This window comes from Pelodiscus sinensis, chromosome 1 (genome assembly GCF_049634645.1).
Source record: "Pelodiscus sinensis isolate JC-2024 chromosome 1, ASM4963464v1, whole genome shotgun sequence".
NCBI lineage: Eukaryota > Metazoa > Chordata > Testudines > Trionychidae > Pelodiscus > Pelodiscus sinensis.
The window spans coordinates 156701040-156725790 of record NC_134711.1 but is presented as its reverse complement, the minus strand read 5'-3'; the positions used below and the strand labels follow the sequence as shown (position 1 = coordinate 156725790).

Below are 24751 nucleotides of genomic sequence, written 5' to 3'. Positions count from 1 at the left end.
TATTATTTGTGACCCACTTATTAACTGGAGACACAGAGCGAAAATATTAGGCTAATGGATAGGCAGTGGCTCTGCAGGCAGGAGAACTTTTTAGGTACCAGTGTTGGGTTGTGTGTTTATTTTGAAAAGCAATTTTTTAAAAAAGTGGTAATCTGTGGAAGCCTATTATATTGCAACTTGAAAATATACTAAGATTTTGGTCATAAACTTGACAGTGTCTCTCTAATCAATGACGTCAACAAAACACCTCAAGGATACACACACAGACAGAGAAAAGTGTGTTCTCATACCTTTTTTGGCTTTTCCTGAATTTGGTAAGAAGAAGAATAAAAATAAAATCATATTGTATCCATTTAGGAGCTTTGTTCCCCTTTTTTTTAAAAAAACAGTGTCCATTATTTTAAAGTAGAATAAGTCATGTGCCAAGATCTTGCTCTTACAAGAGTGCTGAAACTACATACATATTGTATATACAACTTTGAGAGTGCCTAACTATCATAATAGAAATCAGAGCTGAAAAGGACCAGCTTCATTATCTTGGCCACACCCTAGAAACTGGTGCTTCCTACACAGCATGTTTTCCAGTGCTGTCTCTTGTCTTTTTAATTCACAAGCAGTGCAATTTCTAATACATCCTTTGAGAGATCACTCCACAAATCAGCTTGATTCAGTTACTGAAACAAGTCTCGCATTCCTACTTTAATGGCTTTTTAGCCAAGCTACCCAATAGAGGCACCCTACTGGAGTCCCATTGAAGTTGAATAGGCTCAAGGGCTCACTTCAGCCTTAGCTTCCAAGTTTTGCTCAGAACAATCATGTTCTCCTCTTTTTCAGATAGCTGAAGTTTAAAAATCATCTTTACTTGTAGTCACCTTAGTTTAAACAGGATGTCTTATTTAACTATTGGTAGCTCTTAAATCAATTCTATGTATGCTAGAGTTGTACTTCCACCGTGGTCCTTGAGAAATCCTGCAAGAATGTCAGCTAAGAAAGTTTTTCAGTTAATGGTTTATGCCAGAGATATTTAACGTGTGACAAACTGCTCTTAACTCAGAGAATAATTAACTAATGCAGTATCCAATTATTTCCTTGTGACCTCTAGTTTTCTAAATCAGGTTACTGGTCACACACACTTGGCAATTAAGTCTATTTCGAATAAACAGATATATGAAAATACTTCCAAACGAAAATCATTGCCACCAAGTCTTACATTTATTTACAGACACTTCAGAATCAAGAAATACAAATTAATTTACAGACACTGCCCCAGAATAAAGAAATATAAAACTGCAGTTCCCCTTGCCTATGTGTTTGTTTTATATTCCTGCATAAATCCAAACAGCTTAATGAATATTTACAGCTGTCAAACATGGTCAAATTGAAGTGGATATGAAAATGTTCCATTTCTTGACTTTGGTGAAATCAAGACAGTCATCTTTAAGTTTATATTTTATGTTCTTGGATTTTCAAATTTACAAATTTAGGATATGTAAAAATGGTGCAATTTTACTCAGCAAATCTGCACTTTACAAGCATGCCTACACAGCAGGACAAAAGTCGAAGTAAGCTATGCAACTTCAGCTCTGTCAACTTCAGCTATGCCCTACACAGCAGGAAGTCAAAGGAAGAACACTCTTTCTTCGACTTCACTTACTCCTTGTGAAATAAGGATTACAGGAGTCAGAGTAAGAAGCCCTCCAAGCTCGCCATTATTTCAAAATAATGGCTTGCTGTATAGAAGAAACAAAATACAGGACTATGTAGCACTTTAAAGACTAACAAGATGGTTTATTAGATGATGAGCTTTTGTGGGCCAGACCCACTTCCTCAGATCAAATAGTGGAAGAAAATAGTCACAACCATATGTACCAAAGGATACAATTTAAAAAAATTGAACACATATGAAAAGGACAAATCACATTTCAGAACAGAAGGGGGGGGGGGGAGTGTGGAAAAGGTAAATGTCTGTGAGCTAATGGCATTAGAGGTGATAATTGGGGAAGCTATCTTTGTAATGGGTAAGATAGTTGGCGCCTTTGTTGAGACCGACACAGAGTGTCTCAACAAAGGCACCAACTATCTTACCCATTACAAAGATAGCTTCCCCAATTATCACCTCTAATGCCATTAGCTCACAGACATTTACCTTTTCCACACTTCCCCCCCCCCCCCCCACCTCCCTTCTGTTCTGAAATGTGATTTGTCCTTTTCATATGTGTTCAATTTTTTAAAATTGTATCCTTTGGTATATATGGTTGTGACTATTTTCTTCCACTATTTGATCTGAGGAAGTGGGTCTGGCCCACGACAGCTCATCATCTAATAAACCATCTTGTTAGTCTTTAAAGTGCTACATAGTCCTGTATTTTGTTTCAGCTACACCAGACTAACACGGCTACATTTCTATCACTATTCTTCTTGCTGTATAGAGGCGCTCTTTGTTATTTCAGAATAACATCAGTTATTCTGAAATAACGCTGCTGTGTAAGACGTACCGTAAGTATTCTGTCAACTCTCTTGATTTGGCTGACAACATGCATCTTGGACTACAATCATGCTTTAAACATGCTTTTATACTAGTTTTTAACTCCTGTTAGCGCTAAGTAGCTAATACAAATATGGGAAACCGTGATAGAAAAGTACTATGGATTCTATTTGTCTAATGCATAATTAACACAAGCATTAAGTAAATTTCTACCACAGACTATTTTTTGTAATGATGCTCGTGATAGAAAGAACAAACATTGACTCCTGATCTCAGAAGCAGTTAAGTTTGCAGAGCTGACAGAATAAAACATATTTTTACTTAAAAAAACCTGAGCACAAATGAGCTGAGAGAAAACAAACTTAGAAATCTAAGGCTTCCACGGACATATTTCAGAGCATTACTGTACATTGAATTGAATGCAGAATTCCAGCGTTGCAACAACCAATACTTTTTCTTCTTCATTATACTAAGGCACACATATCTGAGGCAGATTAAAACAAACTGTACTCTTATAAATCTTCATCTTTAAGGGACAATCATTACCCCTGATTATTCCACGCTGGCTGAAGTATCTGCCTTGAAGAGTAACTTACAAATGAAGGCATTAGAGCAGTGTTTCTGAAAGTGCTCCATGAAAGCATTTTGAGAAACACATTAAATGGTCGCCCCAGTTTGTTTATTTACTGGTGCTGGGGCCATGGAGCCTTTGACTCCGTTTTGTCCTTTGCAGCAAGGGGAACTACAGGAAGCAGCGTGGGCCAAGCCACCACTTCCTGCTGCTCCACTTAGCTGCAAAGAGCAAAACGGAGCCAATGGGAGCCATGAGGCTCCGTGGCCGCGACGCCAGTAAATAAACAAACCGGGGTGGTCAGTTAATGTGTTTCTCAAAGTGCTTTCGCCGAGCACTTTCAGAAACACTGCATTAGAGAATGATACTAAAACACACACTCACACACACACACACACACTCCTCTGTTTAAAAGGATAACATGCCATATCTTTAATATGTGGTCTAAAAAAAAAAAAAATCACTCAAGTTAGTTGGAATTAACCAGTATTCTTCAATGCATCTTTCTTGTTTACTACAGCATACGTGAAAATTACATACTTTTAACGTGAAATTCAAAATGACAAGAAGCCATTGCCTAGGCTTTTGCAATATGGTGTAATATCTTACGCATTTAACATCTTATTTTGCTGAAGTCTAAAAATTGTATATGCAGCTGTTTTCATATTGAAAGAAAAAATATGATTTCAAAGCCCTAATATAAACTCTGCAGGTTTTAAGTACACTGATTTGGGATTTATTTCCCAGAAGAATGAACATTAGATACCAAGGAAGAGAAAGCAAGTGTTGTAAAAAAAATTCACCTTTATGCAGTCTTCTTGATTCAGATTCTTTGGTTATGGTTGCCAGACAGTGTGGAAGTACACTGCCACAGCTGTTACTCTGTCCTAGTGGTAAATGACCCTGCATGGAATTTTGTAAACAGATATTTACAAACTGCACATCTCAAAACTTTAAAGTCAGCAATTCAGAATAAAACAAACACCTCATATCTTAACATATCTTAACATATTTGGATTTCCTTTCAGTTTAATCCAAATCTGAACGTACTATGGTTGTAACGCCTATGATTCATCGACACTGAAAAGTTATATCAGCCACGGCTATGTCTCTGGCAGTGTGTGGAAAAAAGCCACTGTCCTGAGAGACATAGTTAAGATGACCTAATACCTAGCATAGCCAGCGCTAGGATGAGCGAAGAATACTTTGGTCAACTTAGCTACTGCCTCTTGGGAACATAGATTGTCTATTCTGATGGAAAAATCCCTCCTGTTGCTATATTGTTTACACTGAAGATCTACAGTACAACAGTTGCAGAATGTTTTAGAATGTAGACATAACCTATGGGGATAATTAGAACATCCTTACTCAACCGTAACTCCTTAACTTTTCATATGGGGACTACAGAAATGGAAAAGCTATACATAGGCATATCACTTACTTTAGGAGTAACACTTCGTCCAAGAGTAGCACTACTGAAGTGGGGCGATACAGAGGAAGTGGTTTTCTTGCGGGGTAAAGTATCACTCATATACATGCCCTCCTTGTGCTGTTTCTTTCTTTCTTCCAGATTTCTAAAGTGCTTAAAAATAATTTACAACACTATTTTGACAAAATAAAACAAAGTGTTTGGTAAATTTTGTTCCACATTGAAAATAATAAAATGTACTGTCTCAAAATTTCAGAAGATCTTGTCTCATTTTGAAGCTCAACATTCTGTTTCACATTTTGTCCAGAATTTTTTTTAAAGTCTGCTGAATCACTAAAACATATTATTAGTCATAGAAATTATAGGGTGAAATTAAACAGTACCCAAAGTCTCCAAAGATAGAAAGGATCAACTACTCTAAATTTACAATATCATTAAGGATTGAGTCTCTGAAGCGTGTGCAACGCTTGAGGTTCTCATTTAAGCATTTATCATTAATCATAATAAGCAGAAATTATTAATGAGTTCTGCTAGTTACAACATATAAATGGCCAAATAAAAATATTTGTGATTACCAAGATGTAATCGGACATAAAAATTGAACTTTTTAACATATTTCATTTCATGGAGATTGTAGACCAAACTAATGACAGGGAAAGGAGTTTCAATTCCTCATCCTCTTAAAATATTTTTTCCATATTGTTGAGTTATGAGAATGAAAAATGTTTTGTAAACAGAAAGTAAAGCTTACTATTAATTCACCAATTTGTAACTGAAACATGTTGTACATAAAAATGGCCCTGTAATTTTCCATCAGGACTATCTGTTGATTAAGAAAACATTTTAAGAGCAGGAACATATTGTTGGCCCTGTGCCCAGTTAGAGTTTTAAAAACAGAAAGAGTGTAAGTTTACAAATGGCATCCTATTAGGCGAAAGGGGGAAAAAAACAACCTTTCAAATCCTAATGAACTGATAGTTTAAAACCAGTATCTTTTTTCAGATTCCATTGCTGAAAGGTAATAGAAAACCCTCAATTTAATTTTGACTTTAGAGCTAACCACTTGCATGTTACTGATGCAAGTGCTTCCAATAATTAAGAAAGCTCTCAAGTGTCAGCATTTTCCATTGTGTTATTCATTTGTTTTAACAGCAGACAGACATATAATATGTACAGCACTGGTGGCTATTTTAAGATCTATTCTCATCTCATTTTGCATGTCTCTATCTCTAACCTCATTTACAAACTATCATTGAGAAGAGACTATTCACCTCCATTCAGTAAATTCATAAAAATTCAGCACAGACTTTAAGTACAGAATTCTAGAATTTTGATCAACTAGTGATTCTCAGATAATTGTAAATTACTTCATTGCTACATTAAAACATCCAAAGTGACCAGCTTTTAATTTGTTACCTGTTGTTGCCTGCGGTGTTTCTTAGCTGGAAGAGGAGGAGGTGTATCAGATAAAGGAAAAGGATCTACATGTGTAACCATGATCTCAGGCCAATGGACTGATGGAAGTTGAGCAATAGAGCGAGGAGAAAGAGAGTGAGGAAACACAAATCCAGAACAGAGAGTTGATCTTAGCTTTATAGGAAAGAGAGAAATTACACACAGAGTTTTCTACTTGGAATTACTCAATACACATGGCTCAATAAGCTGCAATTTATTATTATTTCATTGGGAGAATTTAGAGTGAAAGCGCACATTTTAGTGGAACCGGTAAAACATTTGTAAATATTTAAAGCAATATAAACATGCTAAATACCAAGTTTAATGGTGAACTATTACAACACAAAGGTAGGAATTTTTCAATTACGTTAATCTATATTTAGACAAAGCAGCTTTTTTTAAAGATTGCAATAAAGGCAAAAAGCGACAAAGACAATGCAAAAAATGCCAGAAAGTGCAGTTAGAACAACAAAGAAAAGTGAAGGTATCAATCTGTTTCCAAAATATTAAAGATAGATGTTACTATTGCATAGATTCATCCTACAGAAATGAACTAGAGTAAGACAGGAAATCAACACTTCACTTCCATCATACAAATTATTATTATATGACCTGAGACTACTTTTCCAAAAGGACATGCTACCCTTTACTGTTTGAAAGGCAATGATGTCACTTGTTTCTGACAAAGTCATTATTCTGCTTAGCCTCTAAAATCTCAAATCCAAAACCAAGCATATTTTATAACTGGAGAATTCCTTTTGCCTTTTTGTCAGGTCAGCTTCTGACCCTTCATCACTAAGTCTACAGTTTGTTTAAGGGTTCAATGTATTACACTAGAAATTAAAACAAAAAATAGCTGTGAAAGAATGTCTCTCAAACAAACCTCTTTATTTTGTGGCTGGCTCGCTAGCACAGCCGTGGAAGGCACAGTAGCAACAGCGTCAGCATCTGTGGGGGGCTGAGTGGAAGGGGATCTACTCGTGGAATTGCCATACAGCTCACTAATTTCACTTACACTGATATAACCCTAAAAGGAGGAATTCAGAAATTAAACACAAAAAAGGAGCAAAAGCCAAAAGACATGCAAGAATGTTAATGTATGCAGTTCAATGAAGGTTAGTTTAGAGCGATACAGCCAAATATCTGTGGCATTACCAAAATATTTAATTAAAGCAATAACAACAATTATTTAAAATCCTCAACACTTTAATTCTGAAGAATGTATTCAGTCATTCCAAATATATTTGTGTTACCAAAAGGCAAATCAACTGTAAGGGAGCAAGACACTCTATCAAAGTAAAGCCATCAGTGCTTCTTGTTTGCTTTAGAATATATAAATTTTAATTGCTTAGCAAGAGCCAGTACCTAGATTTTAAAGATAACATTAGCATTTTAAAGACAACATTAACATAGATAACCAAAGCAAAAGTCTTATTCACAGATCCTTAATCCTCAGGATTTTCCTCTGCTCGTTTTTTCCCCCAATATCATCACAATTTATATTCTGATACATCGTTTAACTATATTTGTGGGGACCAGATGGCTAATGGGATTGCTGTGATGACGTGGCGGTGTTACTCTGTAAATTAATAGTCTCTCTGTATATTTTAGAGAGTTTGCGTGTCTATCTCTCTGTCCATGAGTCCATCTGTGAGTCTGTTTGTTCAAGAACTATTCCTAAATGCTAAGAGCTAGGACCACCAAATTTGATATAAAGCTTCCTCTTATCCTAACCTGATGCAAGATCAGGGTTTAGTTGTGCCACAAAAATGGGCAGTGACTGGAATAGAACTATTTTCCATAACATGGAAAAGGGGGAGTCTGAAAGCTGTGACAATTATGTCCGCAATCACCACTGGGGACAGTTATACTGCGGAATGACCACATGGGGTGGCTGCACTAGGAAAAGTGTAGTCATCTGGAGCTGGGGCTCTCCATATTGCCAGCCTTGGCAGGGGGCCAGGCCGCGCAGCCTTGCTCCTCCCAAGGAGCTACTGCATCCTGAGCAGCTGTCGGTTGGCTGGAGGGAGAAGCATTGCAAAGACACACTAGAAGGTGGACTCTTTTATCCACTTAATCTCAAACTAGATGTTATTAAGGAAACTAAACTGTGATTCCAAGTTCAGGAAGCTGCCTTAGGTAGCTGACAATTTATTCAAAATGGTAGTATTTTCTGTTACATAGATATAGAAACTTCATTATGATGGGTTAAGATGATAAACACATTGCTTCAATATTGCTAATATATGTAGTAGGTGAAACACTACACTAATAAAAGATTAACTCTGCTCCCTTAGGAATCCTCGTCTAATTCAAAGTCCATGGGTTGTGAGAATTCACAACGAGAATCAGAGCTTTGGAGCTTCACAAATGCAGCGGAGTCTACATTTTCTCTCACATTACCCTTAGTTTCCTCAATGTCTCAACCAAAACTTTTGAAACTGTTCTCTTTTGACTGCTAGCAATGATTCAATAAATAGATCTACAATAGCAAGTCTTTAACTCAGTATGTAACAGATATAAAAGGCTGAATTACACAATTATAATGCACTTTTTCTTATTCCAATAAAGGAGAAGTCAGTGACAAAAAAAAATGCAAAATATATTAAGATCAAGAACACTGGAACTTAGTCACACTTGACCGTATCTATTTCTTGATCTCTCTTGCCTCTGGTTAGGTTCAAGTGTTTAGAGAAAAACAGATTATCTAACAAATGCAAAATGGTAAATTATCCAATGCAAAAGTTTAATGAATGCCAGCTACATTAGGGAAAAATGTCTGAAGTTATTTTTTGGCTTAATTTGAATTTCCAGAAGTAACTCAGCTATGTTTCCTAATCATATCAAGAACAGAATATTGAAAAATCATGTGACTAAGTATTGCATACTTTTTACATTGAAAGATTTGCCAAACTCTGTGTCACTATTGCATACAATGTTAATAAACATTAAGCTTACCAGAGGTTCTGGAAAAGAGCAGTTAACACTGCTTACCTCTTTAAAACTACTGGGATGGACAGGAAATCCTTTTCCTCCAGAAAGTCCAGAGTATTTCTTTTCCAGATTACAAAGATTCTCTTTTTCCTGTCAGAAATAAACATTGTGTTTATTTTAGAAATGAATATCCAGCTGAAACTGATGCCAGTTATTTATTTAAAGAGTATAAGGAAACCCTCTGCTAAGGCTAGAATGTCAATACCAGCTTCAATTATATTTATTTATAGCAGAACTGAAACTCTCGAACAATTCCCAATACATTTCCGGGATTTAAGCTCCATATGGCCTGAGAGCTAGCAATCCCACACTTTACGACCAACCCAGATGCCACTGAAGTTGATGAAAAGACTCCCCTTGGCTTTAGAGAGCTCTGAATTACACCCTATATGTCCAATTGCAAAACCCCAAGATTGTAAAGAGTGATTTGGGGTGTCTGAGTTTTTGGGTTTCAACTAGATACAGTGAAGAGGCCTGATTTGAGAGGTGAAGGCTCCAAACTTTCTGAAAACCAGGCCTTAAGGCCTGTACCACATTGGAAAAACAAACAAACAAACAAAAATCCCAAAGACATCCTAAATCACTAGTCTCTTTAAAAATCTTTGCCAATGGCCAGGTCAAATAAAGCTCTTGATGAGAGCAAGGCAGATGCAGGGGAAAAACATTTTTTGTTCTAGAATTTTATTAGCCAGAAACTTGTCATGCCAGGTAGTCTGATTTTCTGAACAATTATTGGCCATATTAATGGCTTGGGAGAGGCATGGGTTGTGCACATTTCCAGATATCCTCTGATGTGTGAAATATTGGCCTATTGCATGATCCTAAGACAGGAACATCTTTTGTTTATTATATTTTTGTCTTGTTCACTATGGGTATGTCTACACTGCAGAGTTTTTTCGGAAAAACTTCTCTTACATCCACACTGCAGTCACGTTCTTTCAAAAAAAAAAATCAAAAGAACAGAGGGTTTTTTCCGACATTGGTAAACCTCTTTCTACGAGGAAGAAGCCTTTTTCCGAAAGAGCTCTTTCAGAAAAAGGTGCGTGTGGACGGGGAAAAGGGAGTTCTTTCGAAAAAAGAGGAAAAAGCACAGGCACCCTGGTGGCCACTCCGTCCATAGTAATCACAGCTTAAATGCGAGATAGCATCCATTCAGTGTGGACGCTATCTTTCGAAAAAGCAGATCTCTTTTTCGATGCCCTTGGGCAGTGTGGACACTCTCTTTCGGAAGAAGTTTTTTCAGAAAATGTCTTCAGGAAAAGCTTCTTCTGAAAGAAGCCTGCAATTTAGACATAGTCTAGGAGACTGTAGCTATAAAACTTCTTATAAACAGGAGGTTTCAAAGTTGGGCTATGGCCCTACCCAAGCAAGCCGCTGGCAGGCCACGTGACTCTTTGTTTATCTAAGTGTCTATAGTCATAGAGTCTCGCACCTCCCATCGACTGCGGTTCACCGTTTCCTGCCAATGGGAGCTGCGAGGCTCTGTGCTTATGGATGCTTAGATAAACAAAGTGAGACACAGCCCACAAGCAGCTTACCCAGATGGGCCTGCAACCCAACTTTGAAAAATCCCTCTTATAACACAAAAAATCACTACAATTTGTAGCTAGAAAATCGACCGATAATAATTTTTTTAATGCTATTGGAAACCAGTTGAGATAATTTTGTCCTTCCACCTTCTATATAACAGCTGGATTTTTTTTAATTGTTTTTTTAATTATCTTACAAAACAAGAAAATGCTTACTCTTTGCAGCATCATTATTAAGTTATTCTTCTCTTTTACAAAGTGATCTTGTTCCCTCTGAGACTGCTGGACGATATGATTGGCTTGCTTTTTGAGAGCAGAAATCTTCTCCTAATTCACAAATATAATAACCACATTTTACATGTTTAATTTTAGAAGGACAATATATGCAGAAAGGATCCCATTCTGAGAGGGTACATGATAGTAAATATAACATATATATTTGATCCATAAACTTGCCAAAACAGAACTGAGATAATTATTTCTTAAGATTGTAATTATTGGAAAAAAATTGTTAACTATTAAAATGTATGACTCCTTAACGTGAACCTGAAAGCTTTCTGTAGCTCCCATTGGCTAGGAACAGTGATCCATGGCCCACGGGAGCTGCGATCACCTATACCTGTGGAGGTGCAGGTAAAAAAAGCATCTTGTGGCCAGCTAGCAGCTTGCCCTTACAAGCTGCGACCTAGAGTTTAAAAACCCCTGCACTAAGTGGCAAGTATAGGACAGAAAGTAAAACAGAGCTAACAAAGGAAATTTCTAAATTACTCCATTTAATCGTACCATTAACGGGAGCGGATTCATTAGAAACTAGACATTATGGAGAGTGACTCCTTGTAAGTGATATAAATAGGAGAATTAGGCAAGATCAACTGGAAAAAAAGTACGTATACCTTATTGTACTCAACTAGAACAAGTTATATTCTGCCATGCTGCTTACTTTATTGCATAATTTTACATTTGTTAAAATATGGATGGGCAAGATAGAAGCAGCAATCTGGTTTATTTATTGGATTTGCACAAACAAGTGCAATGACACTGAATTTTTTTTATCTCACTCTATTCCAGGTTGTTTCACAAGTGAAGGGGAAAATTAAAACAGAGTATCTTGAACATGTCTGCCCTTATTTAAATAAATACTTGTCTCATCATGTGTGTCATGCCACACTGTTAGCTCATCCACATCTGGCTTCATCTCCTACATTCACTACCACTTCTATTGTCCATCAATGATTCTGGAGGCTTCTTTGTCTCTTATCCCACCCCATTTTGCATATTTGCCAAATATCTCCATATAACGATACACATCTGGCACAATCAAATATTTCAGCATTAAGACTGCAACCACACTCAAATCTACTGCACCTACTTGTGTCTATGTTGGTAACTTCACTGGCTTTTATATGCATAGAACATTCAGCTCTATCAAAGTAGGCGCTATAATGTACAGCATGATAACAAACAACAGTAACCTTTAGTGTTTCTCCTAATGATAAGTGTAAAGCTGACATGGGGAAAAGAGGATTCAAATAATTTTTCTACCTTATACAGACAGATCTGGGGACACCTTCATAAAAATACCAGACAATACACACTAGATAATCTGGGTCCTCATACATTGTAACTGTACCTCGGCATAATCAGGGTACAAGCACAGGGGAAGTGTCACAGGTAGGACTGTTCATTTAAGGGTGGTGGATCCAGTCCCACCTGTGACATACTTGTCTCTGTAGATGGACAAAATGGGCAATGACACATAACAGGCGAATAATGTGGCTTATGGCAGGCTTTCTGAGGTGTAGTTAAAAGACAAGCCTTTAGAGAGTCAAAGGGACAGAAGGGAGATTCCCTGTAGGAAGCCCTGAGAGTTGCTACTCAATAGAGAACAGGGGGAGTTTCAGAAAAGGAGGAACGCTACAGGGTTACAGGCGTTGCTTTACACAAAGATTCTTCCTAGCTCCCTCACAGAAGGGCTGGGGTTGCAAGCCTTAAGATATCAGGAGCCAAATAAGAAGGCTGGACTGTTGAGGGCAAGTCTGCCTGAAGAAAGACTTGACAAGGACAGTTCTAAGTACATTGCACAAAGGGTCATGAGCCAACTAGAAAAACTCTGTGGGAGTTCTTGTGTTTTCTTATGGACCCTGTTGTTAAACTCAGACCCCAGCAAGGTGTGCCCATTGATACTTGAAAGCATATAAGTTATTGGGGAATCCAAGGGAGAGAGAGAACTGAAATAGCTAAACTAAAGCCAGACTATGTAAGTGGTCCTGCTACAGGTAGAAATGCAACTACTTACCTCTTAGGGTGTGTCTAGACTACAGAGTTTTGTCAACAAAAGTGGACTTTTGTCGACAAAACTATACCTGCGTCATAACGTCGACAGAACTCAGCAGTTTTGTCGACGCTGATAAACCTCATTTTATGAGGCATAACGCCTTCTGTCAACAGAGTTCTGTCGACAGAAGGTGTTATTGCATGTAAACTATCCTTGCGTCTACTCTGCCATGTCAACAAAGCAGCTTGCTTTGTCGACAGAACTGAATATAGTGTAGACGCTCTTTGTCGACAGAAGCTTTGTCGACAGTATCTGTCGACAAAACTTCTGTCGACAAAACCCTGTAGTCAATGAGTGTGATCATTGAGTAAAGTCAATGAGAGTGATCATAGTAATGATGCTGCTGCCCATCATATTGTCAAAAAGCTTCACACTTACAGAAGCAAGGGTAAACTTCATAATGGATAACATGAATCTCTAACTCTCCTTCTTTCCAAGACTTGGTTGGGTTATTTTTTATTATTTGTATTTTTGTCTTCTTTTATTTTGGGTTTGTATCATAGGACTTTGTTCTTTCATTTAATTTTTGGAGGGGAGAGTGATTGAGTAGATGAGATTGTAATCGTGAGCATAATTCTTGCTATGATGCAAAATCCTTTTTGATAGAAAGATTTTGCAGTGATTCCTAAAGAAGTCAGATTCTGGATTCACCAAATCTCTTTTAGGTGCATCAACAAAGAAATGGGTAATGGTGAAATAATGGTGCTTTGACTTTAAGTTAAGAAGCACAGAAAGCAGAGTTGAGTTGTAATCCTTTTTACCTTTCTACTGACAATGCTGCGCTGATATTCAGCTACTTCACGCAGGAGCTGCTGTGTCAGGTTCTCTTTTTCCTCATCTAACCTGCTCTCGTGTTCAAGTTGCTGAAACTCCAGATCTTCAAAGTGTTTACTCTCTACATCCAACAGATCAGCGTCCTTTAATGACAAGCAAACATAAAAACACAAAAAAATCTTGCATTTACACTGATCAGAGAAGAGTTACTCAACAGCATTTAACTCAGGAAAAATTTCCTAACTGTAAGAACTGTGGGACAATGGCACAGACTGTCTAGGGAGGTGGTAGGAGCTCCTTCACCAGAGGTTTTCCAATGGAGTCTGGATAACCATTTGTCTTGGAATGTTTTTTAGACCCAACAAATCCAGCATCTTGGCAGGGGAATTATACTAGATATCCCGTACAGTCCCATACAGTCCCTTCTAACCCAATGATTCTATGAATCACAGTCTAAACATTATTATTCCATTTCATTCCACAAACCCGTCTAAGCAAATACAAACTTGATTTCTTTAGTTCATCAAAGGCATCATAAACAGAAGTAAAAATGGCTGATTTTCCCTTTTGGGTGACTTTCACAGTCACTCCGACCAGAATTCTGTTTCACAGGAATTAAACATGAAAAGATGGATTCACCTGTGCACAAACACATTGCAAGAATTTTCTGTTCACTATAGGTTCTTATAAAATGCTCATCACTAGAATGTTTGAGTGCCTTCGAGTACGGGATTAAACAAAAGTGACTGACATCTGTTATGTTTGTTTCCATCCTCTTCCCAAGGGAAGAAGTATATGCAGTAGAATGTTTTGTTTGGGATTCTAATATTACACACACAGCTCTATATTTGTTTATCTTAGAGAAGACAAGGTGAAAGGAGGAAGTGGAAGGCGGAGAGGTTTATTATGGTTCTTCGATTTTGGGGACTTCATCCCACAGTCTAGGACCAGCCCCATAGTAAATTGTTTCCTACACAGATGAGCTTTACCCTAATGGCAGAAAGTTCCATTACCCCAGAGGAGCAGTTATTGATCATGGTCTTCATCACAAAGCCTCAGTTGATGTTTTAGGTAAACTGAGCCCAGGAACTCCTTGAAGGTAAAGACTGAAACCTTGAATCTAATTTGATAGTCTACAGGAAGACAGTGTTAAGAGCAGAAGGTGGGGTTGATTTGCTTGCAGTAGTCAGTGCTGTTGAGGAGACGTGCGGCAGCATTTTGTTCTAGTTGGCGTTTCCTAAGTGCTGAAAACTTCAAGCCCTGGTATACCACATTGCTGTATTCCAGCTGAAAAGTAAACAACCGAGGCCAGTTCAGCACCCACCAGGATGGAGCAGAGTCTCCTAGCCCACCAAAGACAATAGAGACACAGAGCTTAGTGGTAGTCATGTGCTGACAACACATCACTTCATATTGTCTCATGAACTGAACCCTTTCCACAACCTCATGTGCACACAGAATAGAAGAGGAAGAAAAATAACTTCCCAATGCTAGCCTCAGAAATCTCTGAGAAAAAAGAACATAGACATTTGAAAAACTATCACCATATATTCCCACTAAGTAATCTTTAGCTATACTTTTATAAGAGGAGAGGTGTCCGTCACACCGTCTGTCACAGAGAACGTTGGAGAATACACAGGAATACACTGGAAAACTTCCAGAATACACTGGAAGACTTCCTCCTCCCCTTCCACCACTGCTTTGGTGCGGGACGTGAAAAGCGGCACACCTCCCCTCCACCACCGAAGCTTGATGTGAGGCTTGAAAAGCAGCATAAATGGGGCATGCTGGAGAAAAATGCAAGTGCCTTGCCAGTGAGTTTGTGGGTGAGCCGAGTGGTGGAGGGAAGAATAAATAGGGTGGGATAGGGTAGGCTGGGTGGGTGGCTGCCGTTTGCTCTCCTCTCCTCTGCCCCCGTACCACTGTGGGACATGAAAAGTGGCACACATCCGTCACCTCTGCACCAAAGTGGGATGTGAGGCTTGAAAAGCAGCAAATGGGCCACGTGGGAGAAAAATGCAAGTGGTGGGGCTCAGCATCTCCCCAGCAAGTGGCCAGCAGGTGCAGCAAGGAGCTGGCGGCAGTGGTATCATGCAGATCTGTTCCTGCTGGGGCAGGCGGCTCATGGGCCATGTCCGCACGCTGCTCCTGTGCCTCGGGGGCAGCCTATCTGGCAGGTGGGGACAGCAGGAGCAGCAGAGTGCTGTGGGGGGAGAAGTGTCTCATGGTACATCGAGCAGCTGCTGCCATAGCACAATGACTTCTCTGAATAGCACATCAGACCCGGGGACAAAGAGAAGCGAGAGATGCTGTGAGCAGTGGGGCTGGCAGTTAGTCTCTGCCTGTCACTTCCTCAGCCGCCCGACCTGGTGCCCCCTGAGTCTTCCCATGCCCTGCCCCTCCCCCAGATCCTGCCTCCCCACCCCCGTGCCACCCACTCACCTGCCTCACCTCGCCAATGCATCTTCCCCTCTCTGCCGCCCCTCAGCCCGCTGCAACAGAGCCATGAGGTGGGGCTTGGCTAGTCGAATATAAACAGTGTCTATGGCAAGCTCATTAATCTAGTATGCTGTCAGCCATTGTTATGAGGTCATTAACAGATGTTGATAAAAGTTAACTCTGTTCATGTACACAGGTATGTAACCAGAATGACACAGGTCCAGAAGAATCAAGTCTCTTAAAAATTGTGATGCCTCATCAAATCTTCACAGTGATTTTAACTAGAAACAGAAGATTTATAATCGGATAATTATTTATAATGCAAGTCATGGTTTCTGGAGCCTAAACTGCAAGAAAGCTTTAAGGAAAGCAAGCTGCCTGCCTTCCCTAGGAGAACCACTGTTAACCTACTGTTAATAATAATGTAGTAACAACAGAGCCAGAATTTCCCCAATAGGAAAATCATGATTCCAAAGCAAAAGTTCTTCCAACACCTCCAGTATCTCAGGGAGCACTATGAGACAAAATTCAAGGAAAGAGTATATAGACTTTGCCACCTCAAGCTATTGCCCTCACAGACAGATCACCATTTAGAATTGAAGCAATTTTATCTGCACAACAAAAAAATTTACTCACACTTGTGGGGTTCTGATCAGACTCAAAAAGGGACAGATTGGACCAACTAAACTAACCAACAACATAAAATCACACTCTAGTTAGCTATACTTATGCCTCATTTGTTATGAATCATCCATAAACCAAGATGACGTGAGAAAAAAATATATGCAGGGGGCTCTTGGGCTTTTGTATAGATGACTGAGTACAAAGGATTGTAACAAAGTCTTAATAAACTATGAAAAGAGATCAACATTCCTCCCCTTTCCCCTTTCCTCCCCCACACCACCTTCTGGATATCCCCAATTTCTGTTAGTTTTTGACAGCAGATTTCTGACACAAGTACCTTACCCTAACTGGGATACCACCAACCTCAAGCCTTAGGAAGCAGTGATTTGTCCATGACATGGATATAATTTCAAAACTCCCAACTGTCAATCCTAACTCAAACTCCAGATTCAGAGTGTGAAATACCAGCTAGATTTCACACAATTATATTTAAGCATAGCTAGCATCTGCTATAATTAACCAAAACGTAATGAGCCAAAAATTTAATGAAGGCAATGGATTATTTAACTGCAAATCCACACCAAGAATTTTCCTAGTTTTATTCCATAAAACTTGAACGGAAGAAATAGGTTTTTTAGCCAAACATGTTCTACAATTTCTTTATGGGCACTGGTCATTCGTAATTGGATTATTACTGCCATCCCCCAGCAATAAACTTTTCATCATACAGTATTATGTCTTTGAATATTAAAGTAGAAAGAAGACAATTTTATTTTTAATAACTATTGATTAGAAATGTTATCTATTTTTAAAGTCTAACTATTGTAAATGCTTTAGTTACTTTAGAAATATCAAACTTAAAATTATTATTGGTTATTTTTGAAGTCTCACAGGTCTGTAGGTACCTTATAGATGTATTTAATAAAGACCCCAACCTGCAATTGATTCAGCACAAGTGTTCCTGTGTACTAGAACAGAGCACCACTGAAATCCACAACACCTTGTCTGGTTGGAGACATCTGCAGGATCAGGATCCAGATTTATTTGATACATATATTAAAAGAAATATGTCCTGACTTATTTAAGGAATCACAATTACTAGAGAAGTAAATTAAAAGATATATATTACGTTTTCTAATACACTTTTATAACTTTCTATTTTCTACATTTACATTGATTAAAGGTGGTCTGCTAAAGGAAAGCATAAACCCCAACTGAAAGTAACAAGATCTTGACTTTTGAGCATGACAATGGGAACTGAACTTCATTGCCTATTTGAATGTTGGACAATAGTATGTGATCAATAGCTATGGCGATTCAAATATGTGTCCACTGAGCAGTGACAAGAAAGGCAGCAGCATTACAAGCTTTCCACACAAACGGTCATGGCTGTGTGGCTCAATTCTGACCTCTAGAATTAAGTTTCAGTTTCCAGATCAATTCGAGCCTTGGCTCCTTTATTAAGATTATTATTACTTTTTTCTTTAACATAAGGTCTCCTTTGCCATTAAGAACTGTCCAGAGTGTACTCTTTCACAGAGGCCAGCATAGAATCCTAGCAGAGGGTATCTACTTGTATAATATTTAAAGGAATATTTTGTATTGCTTAACACAGTCTAATTTCCCAGATTATTTTTTTTAAACCATGGCTCCACACAGAGAAACATTTTACTATAGATAAATCTTTTAAGTGGTTAGCTGTTTTTTTTTAATTCTTTAATCTGTAAAGAATCATGCACACTCAGGTATAGAGGAGGAGATGTAAATATAACTGGTCAAAAAGTTAACATTATTTTTGTTTGTGTTTGTTATACAAAAAAAAATGGCTTTTTTATTAATGAAAAGATTCCTGAGTCAATTTTCTTTTTCCCAGAAGTTTTTTCAGATTTTCATTAAAGAAAACATTGATTTTTTTAAAAAAGGGGTGGTGGTGGAGGTATTTGATTAAGTTTTCCTATAAACACTAGAGATGTTAAATTGTGTTTAATCAGCTAATTGAGTAGTTGATGGAATTTCCATCAATTACTCAATTAGTCAAGAAGGGGAGAAACTGCAGAGCCCGGTGGCTCTTAATACATTTTAAAAGCGGAGGTGTAGCATCTGAGGGTACGTCTACACTACATGCCTCTGTCGGCAGAGGCATGTAGATTTGTTTATTCAGCAAAGGTAAATGAAGCCGCGATTTAAATGATCGCGGCTTCATTTACATTTACATGGCTGCCGCGCTGAGCCGACAAACAGCTGATCAGCTGTTTGTCGGCTCGCCGCTAGTCTGGACGTTCCCCCTGTCGACATCAAAGCCCTTTGTCGGCAGCCCCGGTAAACCTCATTCCACGAGGAATAACGGGGTTGCCGACAAAGGGCTTTGATGTCGACAGGGGGAACGTCCAGACTAGCGGCGAGCCGACAAACAGCTGATATGCTGTTTGTCGGCTCTGCGCGGCAGCCATGTAAATGTAAATGAAGCCGCGATCATTTAAATCGCGGTTTCATTTACCTTTGCCTACAACCCTAATCTACATGCCTCTGCCGACAGAGGCATGTAGTGTAGCCACAGCCTGGGACTGGGAGCGAGCCGGAACAGCCGATTCCCAGCTCATGCTTATTTCCCCCCATCTGCGCCTCTGCTCCCTGCGGAGCTGGTGCAGGAGGGAACCGGCTTTTAAGCTGGCTCCCCCCAGCACTGGCTCCTGCTTCCCTCCCCACCTTGCTGCCTCTCTCTGATAGAGGCAGCAAGGGGGAGGGGGGCGCAGAGTGACTATTCAAGTCACTACTCATCCTCCCGATAAGCATATACTTATGAGGTAGTTGATTAGTCACTTACATCACCAATAAACACTCAAGAAAAAAAATCTGCAAAAATATCTGACTAAAATGAAAAATATAAATTTTGTCTGAAATACTTGATGGAAAATAAATTACATTTTGACCTGCTTTATTGTTAACGAATTACAGCTACATAGACTTTATTATGGGTGCAAAATACTCAAGGGAGAAAGAATCCCCTTGAACTTTCAGAGGCCACTTTGAGTCTTAACTTTTTACGTTAAAGCTAGGTATTACTCATAGTGCAATTTTTACAGTCTCTTTTAAGTATCTAACCATACTTTAACATAGACTGTACTTTAACTTTATGTTACATGCAACAGAGTTGGACTGTGTATGGGTTGAATAAAATGCAACTGTGCCACTGAAAAGAATGAAAGAGTAACTCAAAGATGTAAATCAAATTGTGGTGACACAATGATCGTAGGAATGACATTTCCAGTGCATGATTCAGATTAAAAACTAAATTATGTATTGAAGAAAATAAGTATGCACAGCAACACATGGAGACCTGTTTACAAAGTGGCAAAAAAGCAACAGATACTTGTGTCAAATAGCAATGAGAGTTAAGTGCTAAAATAGTTTAACCTAATTACTGACAAATATCTTTGCTTGTTCAGTTGCAAGGTGATGCTCCAATGCCCATTAAGGTACCACAATTCTTATCAGCTTTCACATCAGCCTACAGATGCATGATATTAATTATGTGTGTCGTGTACAGCTTTTAAAACAGTACAATTTTTTTTAATCCATCAGTTTGCATTTTATTCAGTTGTCACCATGCAACATATTATTTAAGAATGCACTGAAACAAGCTCTTAAGCCTCACAACTAAGCTGCAATAGTTTCTTTGCATATGTGAGACAGAATATATTACAATTAGTAATAAAAAAAGTTTGTGAAATCTTGAAACTTGCTACTGACCCTCTTCAGCTGCTGCTGTAACTGTTCCCTCATGGATTCTGGGCAATTATCAAGCTGGGTCTTCTGCTCGGAGTAAAGCTCCTGAAGCCTCTCTAGTTTTTCCCTTTCAGCATCAAGCTTTATTTTCTCCTGAAGTTTGAACCAGAAAATAAAGAACAGAATTACCTTAAAGCCTAAGCAGTTGTTAGTAATTACAATAATTAATGAACTCTAAAAGCCTAAGTATTTAGTTCAAAGACAGATATTCATTGTTAGTAGAAACTGTAATGATGGAGTGTAAAGGTGACATAAAACAAAAGTTAATCACTGCAGTGGAGTAATTAATTCTCTTTCTAGTCTTGTTTTTTTTTTGCATAGTAGATACAGTCTTCCCTCCCATGCTCAAAAGGCATTGGTTAGCCCTGTCCCATCTTCTAAATCTAATCTAAATCTTAACTAGTAAAAAATGGTGAAGGAAGCAGCAAGTATATTAGTCTGATAATGAGTGAAGTGGGGAAAAAAAGATAGTATGTGCAAAGAGCAGGGTGAACTATAATATATCTTTTGGTCGAACAAGGAAACTGGGACTCTCGAGTACAATTGTGTGTCTACTTTCCAGGTACGTATTAATATATTTAGCAAGCAGTAAAAAGTGAGGCAAATTTTGGTGAAGGAGTATGTTTAGGACAGGAAATTCTGTTTCAGTAGCTCAAACATATTGAACTTGCTCAATTAATCCTGTATGGAACTGTAGCCTGTTCTCTGGGATGCGCATAAGGCTGCTTTACGTACTCCTCCCTGAAAAAAATCAGCTGGATTTTTTTCCTGGATAAATATCCTTTTTGTCTCTCCACAGAAAATGAAATTCTTTAACATCATTTATTCACTTCAGCACCGGCAAACATACCTGGTACATTCCCTGGCCTAAACATTCCTGTAACATGTGGCTAGAAGGAACAACATGTCACAGAGAGCTGCTGGCCTTCTAAAACACCATTTTAAGTCACCTGCTGCTCAGTGTCACTCAGATATTGTTCAATCCCTGCTTCTTTTCCTTCTCTTTGAGCTACACACTGGCTTCTCATTTCCCAGCAGGCCCCCATGTCTTCTTGATATTTTAGGTGCCCTAAATGTTCAGCCTCTTTATTTGAACCTTCCATGGACAGTTGGATTATGCACTGCTACTGTAGCCACTTATTTGTCCTCTTCTCCATCTTCTTTCTCTCTGTCTTCTGAAAAGAAGTGCCCCTTTTCAGCTGCTCCTCATGCTTAGGTTTTGCATTCAGTGTACACAATTTGCGTACCAGGAGCAGACACTCACTCACCATGCAAGCAAGATCTTCTGTTACACGAGCACTGAATTTTCTTTCATATTCTCTTCATTGCTACTGAAACAGTGTGCAAACTTTCACAATACCATGGAGACAAGGAAACAAAATTATTTTGCTCGCTGGATCTCTTTATATTCTCCTCACCTCCCAAAATGAGGTAATATCACTTTCCTAAGACAGGCTATTTGTTTTTCTTATGTTTACAATCAGGTCTCATGTGAACTGAAATGCTAGTTTTGATCGTTTTTCAGGCCATGCTATCAGGCCAGTGAATTGCCCAGAACAATGGATGTTTTCACAAAATCATACAAATCTGGAGATCGAATCATTACTTCTGGACTCCACATCCTCACCCCTATTCTCAAATAACATCAGCAGAACTCACAAATATGGGGTAGTCCTGACTTGGCTGAAGTCACACAATAAAACAGCAGCATAGAGTTGAGAGTAGAATTCAGGAGATTCTACAGCTCTACCATAACCAATGTACCTTCGTCTATTTATTGCCAACTGAGATCAATCTGAGATCAATCACCGGCCACCAAACACTTGTCAGATAACTACTTTATCACTACAAGCCCACAATGCGGCAGACAGCACATCTGTCAGGATCCTGACAAGAGCAGCTGGAACTGAGGTCAGAGCAGAGTCACACCTGAGAGTGAATTCGTAGTCAAGTGTCAGGCTGGAGTCAATATCAAAGATCAGATTCCAAAACAGGTTTCAGGGTTTGAGTCAAGAAGCAAGGTCAAAATCAAACTGAGGTTGACGCCAGGAGTTAAAGAACTAGGAGCAGGAATGATAGTGACAGCAAGAGATTTCTGTTGTCCAGACACTTCTGGAAGGCGCCTTGGGTTTATATAAGGTGAAGAACCAATCAGGAGCCAGGAAACTGCTGCCTGTCAGATCTCAAGATGGAATTTTCCATGGTCTGTGTCCACATGGTTTGCGGATTGAGAGCTGGTTATATTTGCTGCTGCTAGGTGGAAGCGTGGTGGTTTCTGGTACTTCTTCAGGACTGGGTTTAAGGTCCAGGTTTGAGGCCCTCTGGGCCTTGCAATGTGTCACATCATGAGTCAACCATCCTCCAGAACAGAAGGGAATCTAAGTATTTCATAAATCAATATCCAGGTCTTCACAACCCTTGCTGTCTATTTCACACGAGTCCTAGACATGTGTGAGGAGGGACAAGAAAGAGAAGAGCAACTTACAGCAACAAGAACTACCACAGCCTTGGGCATAGTTTCATTCTCCCGTGCTGTTAGCAGCTTCCTAGAATCCTAACTATCACACTAGCTCATTCATTAATAGGGAAGTCAATCTAAGTGTAAACAGCTAACATCAGCAAGTATGTAACGCACTGAGGACCATGCCAAAGATGTTATTACTGCCATCAATAAACCAGTAAGGTATTACTTGAAGACTGAAAGTAAATGATACCCATCTCTTCTATTTATAACTCAGGAAGTTCTAACATCCCAGCAGATTGGCTCACTTGTGCAATCATAGCAGGAAATGTCACCTTAAGCATTTAGAACAGGGATGGGGAACCTTTTCTGGATTAGGGACCGCTGACCCACAGAAAAATCAGTGAGGGGCCGCACACAAGTGAGAAGAAAAAAAACAAATCCTAATTGATTTGGCCCCCAACTGAGAAGAAGAAGAGACACTCTCCACATTTCCCTCATACACCAAAGCCTAGGAGGGCCCAGCCCAGTAGATTGTCTGTGCTCCAGCCCCACGGTAGTACGGTGGGGGTGAGGACTGGATCACCAGTGTGGGCTCCCCAAAGCTGAGGGGGAGCCCTGAGCTTTCAGAGACCAGATCCAGGCAAGCCGAGGGCTGCATCTGGCCCCGGACATTAGGTTCTCCACTCCTGATTTACAGACATTATATATTTCACAACCGTTTGATAAATACCATCAGTGCTGATGACTTTGCATTGGTTTAGTCCGCACACTGATAGTCTGATAAAGAAGTGACCTGAATAATAATTATCTGCACTTCAGCAGTATCTTTCTCCTAGGATCTGAAAGAGCCTTATAACTATGGATTGAACATAGTGGTCGTGTGAAGATGGCACTGCTGACCAGAAGAGCACACATACTATTTAAGTAAGTTGTCCAAAGTTGCAGTCAGTGAGGGTTTGTCTAAACTACACCCCTCTGTCGGCAGAGAGATGTAAATTAGACACGTAGAAAGTGCAGATGAAGCCGGGATTCAAATATCCTGTGCTTCATTTGCATAATGGCAGCTGCTGCTTTTTTCCGAAATGGGGCTTTTTGAAAAAAATTGCAGGTTTTTTTTTAAAAAAAAGAGGAGTACGGGATCTTTCGAACGGGACATTTCTGTCGAAAATGCCCAATCTAAACTGCCGGTTTTTTCGAAAAGCCCCGTTTAAAAAAAAAAAGCGGCGGCTGCCATTATGCAAATGAAACACTGGATATTTGACTCTTGGCTTCATTTGCACTTTTGATATGTCTAAGTTACATCCCTCTGCTGACAGAGGGGTGTAGTTTAGACACACCCTGACAGAGCTGTGACTAAAACCCATGTGCTCCCACTTCACCCTCCCCCTGCCCCACCGTGCTGCTCTTTAGCCACATAAACATCCTGACTCTAAAGGACTGCTAAGATTTTAAGAGAAAGTTTGAAAAACATGTAGGAGAAAGATACAATTTAAAATGGCATTGAGCTAGCTAATAACTATTCCTTAATATTACCCATACATATATCTGACAATGATTTTAACTTAGTAATATTCACAAGTTTTCAATGCAGACTTCACAATGCTATTCTTTACGGCAGGGGTGGGAAACCTCAAGGAGATGGGTAACCAGCTTGGCTGGATCTGGACACAGAGACTCAAGGCTCCCTCCCAACACTGGGGAACCCGTGCTGGTGCTCCAGCCTCTCCACCCCCACTCCCCACTGCAGAGCTGGAACACAAAATCTACTAGCCTGAGTGCCGCCGCCCCGTGGGTTGGTCAACAGCTTCCAACCCCAAAAAAGGTTCCCCACCCCTGCTTTATGGATAAATACCATGACAATTATTA

General features: G+C 39.2%; 1 protein-coding gene across 13 annotated transcripts in view; it reads right to left on the bottom strand.

The window, feature by feature from the left end:
- PHLDB2 (pleckstrin homology like domain family B member 2) overlaps positions 1-24751 on the bottom strand; it is a 95047-nt gene that overhangs the window by 25761 nt on the left and 44535 nt on the right. For 4 of the 13 annotated variants that reach the window (XM_075908491.1, XM_075908490.1, XM_075908488.1 and 1 more), the window contains 9 exons: positions 20386-20514; positions 13560-13715; positions 10680-10790; positions 8935-9024; positions 6824-6967; positions 5902-6075; positions 4498-4638; positions 3860-3959; positions 291-305 (listed from right to left, as the gene is read on the bottom strand). In XM_075908491.1, coding sequence (XP_075764606.1) covers positions 291-305; positions 3860-3959; positions 4498-4638; positions 5902-6075; positions 6824-6967; positions 8935-9024; positions 10680-10790; positions 13560-13715; positions 20386-20514 — 1060 coding nt within the window. The remainder of the gene's footprint in view (positions 1-290; positions 306-3859; positions 3960-4497; positions 4639-5901; positions 6076-6823; positions 6968-8934; positions 9025-10679; positions 10791-13559; positions 13716-20385; positions 20515-24751) is intronic. The other 9 variants (XM_075908492.1, XM_075908493.1, XM_075908498.1 and 6 more) reach the window with 7 other exon arrangements.